Genomic DNA, 11436 nt, shown 5'->3' on the forward strand with positions numbered 1-11436 from the left:
GAGGTGTCATTTATTAACAGAATTTAAAAGAAAAAGCCCTTGAACCACAAATATCTTATTTTACACCCGCCTTAACAATGTCTTCAGTGCTTAACCACATTTTTACACAGTAAGTGAAATTCAACACAGCGTTCTGAGCCTGGGTTTCTCTCAACAAGGGGACTGTGTATACTGTGATGGCAGTATTGTGGGTGATTGCAGTATGATGTTTTTAACACTCGCAACATGATGTCGCCTTTTTCTTTCATAGACTCAAAGCTTAGTGTGGAAACTAGACAGCAGAGGGCAGCATTTGCAAAAGTTTGTGTTTGTGAGCTGTGCAAGATAAAAGGGCTTGAAAGTGGAGAAGAAGGGGGTGTTTTTTTTTAATCAGTGACATGCTTTGTGTGACAACGTGTTCATTTTCTACATTTGAACCCTTAGTTCATCAGAGTTCCCAATTCCTAGTACTAGTCACACCATTTACAACAAACAAAAAAATAATAATAATGCATACATTCACCTAAACCTTTCATCCATTGAGAATGCACACATTCAGAAATATACAGACCCTGTATTTAAACACTCACTGCCAGTTCCTGGTTATCACCTGTGTAGTAATGCACTGATCTGATGGTGAACGTGTCGGCTTTTCTCTCTCAGCAAAGAAACAAACCACAGAGGGCAGATGACACTCACAGTGAAGAACAGGAAATGGGAATTTTGCAAGTCAAAATTTCATCATATTTGTACTGGTTTCACTACTGGTACCGTTAGTCTCCAAATCTTTAATGTTTCTGTTGTAACTGAGCCAGAATTAGATATTCTTAATGTAGGAGTGTATTTCTGTATTCCTGAGCTGGCATGTGAAGCTTAGAGTGGATTCTGCTGTGAATTCACATCGTCAGACTGGCTCTGCCAACTCAAGCAGGATGTAATTGTATTTATTTATTTATTGGCCTTGCGTATTAACCCAGTGTCTTGGGGGTTAAACCCCGTTGATAGTTGGGTTCTGCTGTCTCAGATTGGTCATATTTGAAAAGTTAAACCCTCCTCTTCAAAATAAACTGAAGCAAAGCGAGGTAAAAACATTGACAGCTTTATCTTACTTTTTATCTGTGTAACAGATACATTTCAGTGGTTAACAGCCAAGCCAGGTTGATCGCCTCTCTATGCGAGAGCGGTGCGCTGTTTAATGCTGTGTCATGGGCAGGTCCTGCAATGACGGTGGACCAGTTCCCCTGAACTTCTCCAGTTACAGAGATCGACTGTGAGATCATCAGTCATGAGGTATGAAACCGCACCAGGGGAATGTTGTTTTCAGTACACATGGCATTCAAATTCATACTAAATTTAAAAAACAACAACAATGTATGGATAACTCTGTGTGTGTGTGTGTGTGGTGTTTGCCACCATACAGCTCAATTTGACATTGAAGAAATGCATCTGCTACAACACAACTCTTCCATCATACTATGGTAAACCACATGACTCAGGTTGAACAATAATGACTTCAGCGTTTGTGAACAGGAAGCAAGGTTTAGAAAAAGCTTGTTTTTTAGTAGCAGGTAAGAGATGTGTGATGGACAAAAACCCTGAGGATACCCTGGGGAAAAAAGTGTCAGGATGTAATTGCTGAAATATTTTTAAGTAATTAGTGTAAGAAAAACATGAGGATATTTAACATTTTAATTTCAAAACTCACCCACTTGTGAATGTGACAGGGAAAAACCTAAACTAGTTCTTCAAATACAACCGATACACTTTGAGGACATATAATACAATTATTGTAATTGTGGACCCACCCTAGTGTGTTGAAATACTGCAGCAGGCAACAGTCCAATACAGTCCTCTGAGTAAAAGAAAAAAAATCACACGGTTTTAATTTGTTTTCACTGCTAAGATAAATATTTTCCTTTTGCTCGTTTCAGCCTTTCCTATCACCAGTACAAAATGAATGAATAAGACATCATAGCAATGAATGCTGTTAAAGTTTAAATTTTACTACCTGTATTCTTCCTGGTTTCTGAAAAACTGAAATGACGTGTTCAAGGCTCAGTTGTATTTAGTTAGGACCGTAACATGACCTTTTACTTTCAAACTGCTTATCTTATTCTTGTATGTTTGAGTTCCTGGGATAAGTACAGGCCTGCGTTTCCCTCCTCTTATTCAAGTTTACTGGAAAGGGGGAAGTGTGTGCCAGGTCATGTTACCTAGTGGAGCTAGTCTCTCTCAACTTGTTCACAGCAGACTTAACTCCTTCGCAAAGGAATTATCACCATTCTAATTGAACTGTAATTTGAAACACCTATCCTTGCGTTTCAAATAATATACATGCCAGAAATTTCACAAAGTGGAAAGTGTCAGAGAAAGGGAATGATGTCTGCAGGACTGGATCAACTATGATAAAAAATATACATGTCAAGGTTATTACTGCATTGTGATGTGGTTGAGGCTACCCACAGGGATTCTTAGATTTCATACTCTTTCATAAAATCCTTACTATCATATTATTTGCACCTGAAAGAAACATGCAACAGACTGAGAAAATAAGCAAATGTTTATTAAAGTGAAGATGCATTGTGTAATCGAATAATAAAGTTCTCAAAGTGACTCCACGCATTCCAAACCATTGTAGTTAAGAGCACGAAGTTTGCCAATTGGAAGCAGATTGCAAAAAGTATTGTGGAAGTATTTAAACAACAGCTGCATCCCTTAAAAAAAGGAGAATCTCATAAGCTATGATTGTTTTACGATGTACTTAAGACTATATGTGATTCCTCCACGGAGTATTGCAGATCAGAGCGCAACAAATTTTAATGAAAAACTTATCAATATGGTTTTGTAAATGGTAACTAAATCTGCAGTTCTAACAAAGGTTGAAAATTAAAAAAGAAATCTTCAGGTACACTATCATGTCTGTTGTTATACAACATCACTGAACATTTACAGAACTGGAGATGTACCAGGGAATGGAGACCTTTAACAACTTCACAACTGTCAAAATACATTCTCTGTACAATATATAAATTTTTAACAGGCCAAAGAATTCCTAAGAATTGGCAACATTAACAATAACAACCCAAAAATGTAAACATGACAGGCTAGTCTTTAAAAACAACCATTACTTAGTGTTGCGTTACGTCTCTCTTGTTGGCCGAAATATTTGCGATTCAGTAAAAGCTACAAGTGTAATTTGCCATTATGACTGTTTTATGCTGTGCCCCCCCCCCCCCCCCAATTCAGAGCCAAAGTCGCATTTCTCATGGTTTGACACAATTTCTTTTCAACAGAAAGCGGCACGTTTAAAGGACTGTAGTCACACTGGGACACCCCCTGATGGCAGGGAGCAAAGGCAACCCTGTCGGTGCGCATCTTATCTTCAAGGAATCCAGCCTCCTGTGGGCCAGCCACCCGCACTGACGCTGGCATCATCGAGGGGAGGTTTCTAAAGCTGCCTAGTAAAGCACCCTCTAGCAAAGATGAATAGTCATCTGACAGTAAAAATACATTCTCCTGTGATGTGTTAGTCAAATTAGTCTGGTGAATGCTCCCATCCATCCTGCTAAAAGGGCCCTATAGGTGGCACCCTGCTTATCTCCATTCCTGCCTGTTGAAAAATATGGCTTCTGCAAGTAAGTTGTTGGTTAAATTAAGCACAGAACTGCGCTGCATGGGACAAGATGTAGAAGCACGGTGGCCCCTTGCTCCCTCGCCCTATCTTCACCCTTCACTGAAACGTTCTTGTGTGTTTGTAAACGCAGGCCCCGTTGATAAAGCACTGTCACCTTCCTGTTGTCCATAGAATTCCCATCAATGAGGAGCAAAACAGACACATAAATAAAGCAAACATTTTCACAATTGTTTCCAAAGACTGTTAAGCAATGGTTTCTAAACATCTGAGCCCCTACTAAGCGAAACACGCTGTAAACTTGGATTGTGTGGTTTGGCACTTCCTCTATTACTGTGCAATTAGGAAGTCTCACTGTCAAACACATCAGTATGTTAAGAGTCCTCTTGCTACACTTATGAACCTTTTAAATACATTTTTCCTCTCGATCTACTCTTGCCTTCTGATTTTGAAAAACTGCTCTGTACCGCACTAATCTATCCAGTGCCTCGATGGTTAACTTCCTCCATAATTTTAAAAGGAGACCAAAACCAGTAGACTAAGCACACCAGACCAAACCAAGCAAACCACACAACACCGCAAAGGAGAAAAAAACCCAAACCGCACTAAAAACATGATGTCATTGTAGACCTTACGAGAAATGCCTCCTTCTGGGTGGCTTTGATCGGGCTGTGGGGTGTTACCAACAGCAAGACCATCTTGGACAAGCTTTTGCAAATTTCATAGCTGTTTAGAGAAGACGTAAGTTGCTACAGAGACATGAGGGAGTGAACCTGTTACTAATACCCTGACACAGGGAGGTTACAATAGGCTGTATTTTAACTTTTGAAAGTACCACCAAACAAAAGAGAAATGGGGAGTAATCTACCAATTTTAAACGCACATAAAAATAACTATATACAAAAAATAAGATCACTTTTGTATGTAATTTTGGCCTAGGTAATCATAATGAGTATACAATACAGATGTTGTAGTGATAGGAGTACTTCTGATCAAAAATACTTGTTTCCTGATTGGTGGTGCTTTGCGATCATTACAGTTTCTTATAAGAATAGTCCAAACAGTGTTGCATCGTGGCCAGGGAGTCCAAATCCAAGCTACACTGAGACCCGGAGTCCGCTTCGCTTTCACCACGCAGCTTTTGCAGGCTCTGGTATGACGAATCGCTGACATCATATGTTCCCGTGTGTGTCAGGGTCTCGTCCAAGTCCGGGAAGATGTGCAGTTCTGGTCTCTTCGAAGGTGCCATGTGTCCGGAAAGGTGTATGAATGGCTTCTCATTGTCCGTGTTTTCAGTCGTATTTTGTAAGGGTTGGTAGCCTTCGTCACAGAATGGCAGACTACCAACTGATGCCGGGAGTCCAGCATAAGCAGGGTTTGCACTGCAGACCAGCAGTTCTGCGATCCGCTGCTCAAAGGCTTTGGGGTCGTGATCCACAGCCACCATGTTGAAATCAGCCGCGCCCGAGCTGCCCTGCAAGACGGAGTCACTGAAGCTCTGATACTCATCCATCATCGTGACAACCTCTGGGGCTGACGGCACGGTACCACTCATGCCTTGAGCCTTTTCATTCAGCTGCTCTGGAAACCATGCAGGATTTTCCACGGAGCCAAGTCTCGCTGGTAGAGGACCGGTCTCACTGCCGTCCAATGCCTGGTACTCCGAGACAGTAAGCACAAGAGTATCTGACGGAATGGGGGCTTTCATAGAGCCTACCGCCACCGGACAGCTCTGAAGGTCCTTGCCCTGTTGGGTTTGTGAAGCGCTCTTCAGGGCATGATGGCGAGAGCCACAGCACATGAGTGACTGCGCACAGAAAGGTGGCCTTTCACTCAAGACTAAATCGTGGGAGCTTGCAGACACCCAGGAGTAAGGGATGCTTTTGTACCCAGATTCAGAGGAACAGCATGAGCCCTCGGAGCCACAGAGATGCTTCAGTTGGCCGTCATCAGTTAAAGTTGGGGGACTTCCCATTTTAACAGCCAAGTTTTCATTCTCTAGTAATATTCCGTTATCAAAGCTTTTATACGCATTGCTGATTTCCATGTTGCAGGGGAAAGCGCAGGTGGGTCCCATGGGCTGAGGTAGACCCTGGTGTCGAAACAACGCGCTCAGGGCATTGTCGATGTGCGCCTGGGTGATGATCCTCTGGTCGGTGGGACTGTTCTGTCCTTCAGTCAGGGCATAGGAGCAGACAATTTGAGGGTATCCATCCTTCAGGTCAGGAGGATCAAAGCAGCCTTGGTAATTTACATCTGTCAAGGGTGCCAGAGGGCCTTCTTCTTCTTCAAGTACACAGACCTTGGGAGGGATTATCTTCAGCAGGCGTTCTACATCCGTTGGTGATGTTGAGAACATCAAATTTGTCCTGTGTGGGAAATGTATTTTCAGTTTATTTTTATATCTAGATAGATACAGACACACAATATTTATATACTAGCATAGTATCCCCTACTGGCATAAACCTCTGGAACTCTGGTTTACGCAAATATCTAGTTGTTAAAGACTGGGTGTTACAAGCTGTGGAAGATGTGAAGTAACCTCATGGTTACCTTGCACAAGATGTTTTCTTACAAACACAGGCTGAACAATGTATGTCCTTGGGACTGGCTTCTGGGAAGGATGACCAGACACCCACAGAGATGACTATATTTCCTCTGTGGACAGAAAATTACAACCACAATGTGCTTACCAGGGATTCTTTTCAGCAGAGTTTAATTTCTGGGGGATCACGGCTACAGGGCTAATGAACACGTGGCTGGACTGTAGGACATTCACCTGGGAATGGGAAAATGGAGGAGGTCAGTGTCACTTCTCTGTTCGAAGAAGCTTAAAACAGCAGCCATCTCATACTGGATCTTGTTCAGTTCTTTATGTAGTGTTGTTGGTAAATTGCAAAGACAGTTATTAAATATACTTAATGATTTACTTCTACCATATTTTGTAGGCAGTATTCAGGCAGTAGCATAGTCTATTGCTCTGGGAAACTAAACCACAATTCAGATGGGGTGAGGGCTGCAAAGTCTTTTATCCAACGTATCAAATCTGTTCAGTTTAATTTTTTTTTTGTGTTTGCTTAAATTTGGAAGGGAATATCACTTGGGGATGGGGTTGAAATATAACAAATAAATACTGTGGTGGTGAAAGCCCTTTACTCCCATAATCCCTGAACCCAACTGCATACAGTAAAATGACTTTAGTGAAGTTTCCCCCCTTAAGTGTCCCTTAAGGTTAAGGGTGTTGCCCAGAAATCCTGAACACTCTAGTCATGGGGAAAGCTGCCGTATTGAAAGTTATTCAGTACTAAGAGGTTGTAAGCAATGGCTGTACGCCCCATTCACAATCTCATTTTCTGTCATTTTCTAATTCAGGAGACATCCAAAGCACTGTACCGGAATTGTGTACTTGTTAGGAGTCACGTGTGGTATGTGGGACTTCGATGGGTCAGGAACATCATCCCAGTAGTTCTTCTTCACTCTGGATAAACAAAAGGAAATGTGAGGAATAACTATGGTTGGCCAGCTGTTGTTTTGCCTCTAGGTCTCACAGTACATTGTTTAGATTAGGTTTGCAGAGCTGGTTTCAGTCTAGTATTGGCACTTTAAATAGACATTAAACAGGGCTTCTTTAAAAAAAAAAAAATCTATATTGAGTGGTGTTTTAATTGTACTTACTTGGTATAGCATCGATAACAAGCAAAGATGGCAACAATGAGCAACACACATAGGACAGAGATGGACACCTTCAAGACTTCCAGGAGTCCAGGCCCTGGACCACACAGAGAAAATGTGAGTAAGTTAAGCTATACATTGTTTGGAATGATGCAGGGTAAATGTACACTTTTAATATGTGACCAAAGGTAATTTATTTTTTAATAACATATCATACTAGACAGTACTAAACTTATTGATTCTTCATGTCATTCATTACTGATTTCCTACAGCAGTATCTAAATCAACCTCAAAAAAATCTACTATAATAAAACGGTTAAACAACAATAAATAAATACATACATGTGTAAATATAGATATATTATACAACATTTGGAAGTGGTTTGGAAACAATGAAACCATTACAGCAACCACTCCCAATATTCGTCGAACTTAACTGGCCTGTGTTCATTGCTGTACTTAACCCAACGAGGTCGTATGCATCAAATATAGTGCACAGACTTACGGATTTTCCACTCCAGCTCTTCACTCCAGTCACTGAACTGTGAATTGTAGTCGCTGGCATACGATCTGACTTTCAACACATACTCATATCCAGGTTGTAATTCTTTTTGTAATATTTCGAAGTGCTGGCTGCTGACATTTACAGTTTGGGCATTCTGTTGGAAAATTATATATGTTAGCTTTATACCTGATCTCTTTATACCTGGCCGTTCAGGGTTACTTTTTCATTGTGACACAACATTTGTAATTCTAGCTAAATTCATTCTTATTACTTTATGAGATCAAAATACAACTTTTGCTGTTCTGTTTCAAAGTTGCTTATTAAAATGAAAAACGTTCAGATTTAACTCAATCAGAGGTGTTTCTTTACCACAAGAGATACAAATGTTTCTTTGAAGGTGTTTTTGAAAGTATTTGAATATGATTCAATTTAAATTTGTCCTGACAGGTTTAGTGTTTACATAATCTGCACAGACAAACTTGCTGTCTGATGTGCAGCTTTGAGAGTGACAGCCAAACATACTGTCAGAAAAGCATGAATATTGTGTGCACGTTTGGAAATAAAACAAAAATGCAAAACTGCTAGTACATAGAGCCATCAGGTAGAAAATTAAAAAGCGTGAAGTAATTTACCTTGTCAGGTTCCCCTTTCTTTTTGTAGCTCAGTTGAAAATGCAAATAATCATAAATGAAACTTTCTTTTGTGTAGTTCTTTGACCAGTTCACAAAGTAGTTTCCATTTTCTCCTTGTTTCACAGCCAGTTTATGAGGTGGTCTTGGCTTGACTAAAGTGGAAATGAAATAGAAGAATAAACAAATGCAGAGAGAAAGGAATACATATATATATATATATATATATATATATATATATATATATATATATATATATATATATATGAACATGCAAAAGATGGGATAATTAAACAATAAACTTTATAGGTATGACGTGGAAAAGAGAAGCTATGGAAACATCTTGGGGAGGCCTTCGTCCAGCAGTGGATCGATATGTATTACTCATCCTTACTTAAATCACTTTATTGTTAATGACTTACATAATTACAGAATAAAATACAGCACTAGATTGATCTATTTCATAGCCATTATTATCCAGGAGGGAGACAGGCCTTATTGTGTGAGTGTGTCCTATAAACAGTATCTTGCATCCTACTTCGACCTTAGACCAGCCTCCTAATCAAAGTATTTTTTCTGATTAAGTCAACCTCATAAGACATAAAGCTAGCACAGTTAAATAAATTAGCCTTTTACACAATGATCTTGAGTCCTGGAAGACAGATGAGATTTTCCACATTAAATGGGACATTAGAGGACTCACTGTTCTTCACAGGGATCACGTTTTTCAAGTACGTGTCGTTCCCTCCAGACGACAGATAGAGTCGGTACTCATCGCCGTGAACAAACTTTGGCATCTCAGTTTTGCATTCACAACGCGTGGATGAAGACATGGATAGCAGTGTGGCAAAGCTGCATGTGATGTCATTCACACTAAAACATACACACAGTAAATATAGTAACAGGTCAGAAATACATTTTTGACACACTTGTTCTCCATCTTAATAAAAAAAAAAAAAAGATGTAAATACTATCCAAACATATCATTTATACATAATACAATATTTCTCTGTGACCCTTTATGGGTCCTTTATATCTCATTCTGTATATTTTACTAATGTGCCAGCAACTATTACCATCAATTTGCATGTATATAGCATCTGGTGAGGTGGAGAAGTGAACAGTTTACAAAGCCAAGGATCTATAGGATCAATCAGATACATTACCACTACCTTCCACCGTCTACTTTGTTGGTTAATTAGCTAATCTCGTTAGTCTGAGTTTGCCGAAGTTCATTGCAATCCAAAGTAAATGTTAGACTATAGTACAGTATATGAAAAACACCAAACTTACTTTTCATATCTAAAAATGATTGTCTGCCCTCTCTTGCAATCGGTGGGCTCTCCTGCATTCAGTTCACACGTCATTGTTGTTTCATAGTCATTGTAGCACTTAATGCTTTCTGGATCCAGTTCAGCTGAAAGTTTGGAGAACATCGAATGAAACACAATATAGTTTAAGTTAATGAAATAGTAAATAACACTGCTGAAGGGATGCAAATAAATGAATAAATAAAGAATAATAAAGTTGTATTTTACTTAGTGGACTAGTGCCTTTTCTTAATGTTAACTTCCCTTCTCACTTTACTCAATCATAAATAATCCTATGAGATGTTTTAGAAAGGATCTGATCAATGGCACTGGGGTATAGATTGGCTTTTCTGCTCTTGTATAGATCCGCTAAAGAAAGCTCGCCTTGCTTATAAAAAAACGTGTACTGATCCATAGAAACAACACCACCTCAGTGCACGAAGGAAGGGCGCTATAAACAGGGTTATACAGCGCACATTTAGGGGTTTCACTGCCCACACCCGGTACATGTACAGTAAGATCACTCACCACACAGCTGCTCACACAGCTGCTCGCACAGGAACAGCACCATCGCCGCGGCCGCCACACGCATGTTCTCCGCTCAGATCTGCACCGAAACAAGCATCTCACATCAACAGCGGCGTGATACTGTTTCCATGTCACTGTTACGAAATCTGCATGTGTAGTCTTTATTAGTTCTGAAAGTGTTGCTTTCAAGGGATGTGAGCTCTTCTTATTACACACGTACGTGTCCGGGACGCTGCCAAGAGTTCAGCTCTGCAGTTTTCCTGGAAATTGTGCCCCTGCAATCCTCGTTTACTGGGAAAACATCCAACATCCTCCTGCTGACGCGGATGTCGGGGATTTCAGAGTGAATGATCTTAAACACTGGCCCTGGTCTGTTTCTTATTATCACAGTGAATAAATTAATACAACTTCAATATAGAGAATTACAATCAACCGATTTCGATTCACTATTGGAGTTCAATTAAACTAAACGCGTCACATATAATTAATACATTACCAGCTGGAGTACTTGGAGCTATTTTTCCAGTATTGTTTCCTGGTAGTTCATAGTCCATATCCTGTATTGTCGTTTGTCCCAAACAACAACCGCATACAACAATTATAATTGTTTCGATATTTACTCTACACACAGTGTCTGGTTGAAGATTGATGTTCAAGACAGACGCGTGTCTTTCACTACACACTCCTAAACTTACCTTTGGGACTGGAAACGTTTCCCGATGTAGTTGTTTTCTGGTTTTATTCTTCTTTTAATAAATTCAGAGTTAATGAAAACGTCCCAGGCGCCGGCAGCCACAATCCGTATGGTAAAGGACACTAATATCCTGTGTTAACACGTCTTTTTGAATAAGTAAAACGTATATCCTTAGTGTGGCAAACTAAGTTACATGGCCGCGTATGAGGAGCCGGTTACACTGAGGCGCAGTGCCAGGCGCCCCGCACCTTCTGCGCCGCCGCAGATAATATAGCGCCTTTCGCAGGGTGGCCACACAGCGCTGTACAGCCTGAACAGCAAACCACACAAATAAATAATCCACAAACAATTCATACAATTCAATTTCAAAAATCAGTGATTAATGCAAGTTTACTTCGTACAATACTGACATAGTTAAACAGACGTGTAATGGAAATTTGACTAAAATATACAAAGCCTACATGAATAAATGTAACCCGAGTCCTTCT

General features: G+C 40.1%; 1 protein-coding gene across 2 annotated transcripts; it reads right to left on the minus strand.

Annotated features, from left to right (window-relative positions):
* Positions 1–2521: 2521 nt before the first annotated feature.
* On the minus strand, positions 2522–11194 carry il4r.1 (interleukin 4 receptor, tandem duplicate 1). 2 transcript variants are annotated; one of them, XM_066690345.1, is made up of 10 exons: positions 10950–11194; positions 10255–10333; positions 9710–9833; positions 9120–9289; positions 8420–8571; positions 7788–7941; positions 7286–7379; positions 7004–7088; positions 6304–6389; positions 2522–5979 (listed from the first exon to the last, which is right to left on the minus strand). In XM_066690345.1, exons 2-10 carry the CDS (start codon positions 10316–10318, stop codon positions 4644–4646), a joined length of 2265 nt encoding a protein of 754 aa, XP_066546442.1. In that variant the 5' UTR covers positions 10319–10333; positions 10950–11194; the 3' UTR covers positions 2522–4643. The 2 variants fall into 2 exon arrangements, with proteins under 2 accessions (XP_066546442.1, XP_066546443.1); XM_066690346.1 differs by lacking the exon at positions 10950–11194 and adding an exon at positions 10475–10932.
* Positions 11195–11436: the final 242 nt, after the last annotated feature.

This window comes from Amia ocellicauda, chromosome 17 (genome assembly GCF_036373705.1).
Source record: "Amia ocellicauda isolate fAmiCal2 chromosome 17, fAmiCal2.hap1, whole genome shotgun sequence".
NCBI classification, from domain to species: Eukaryota; Metazoa; Chordata; class Actinopteri; order Amiiformes; family Amiidae; genus Amia; species Amia ocellicauda.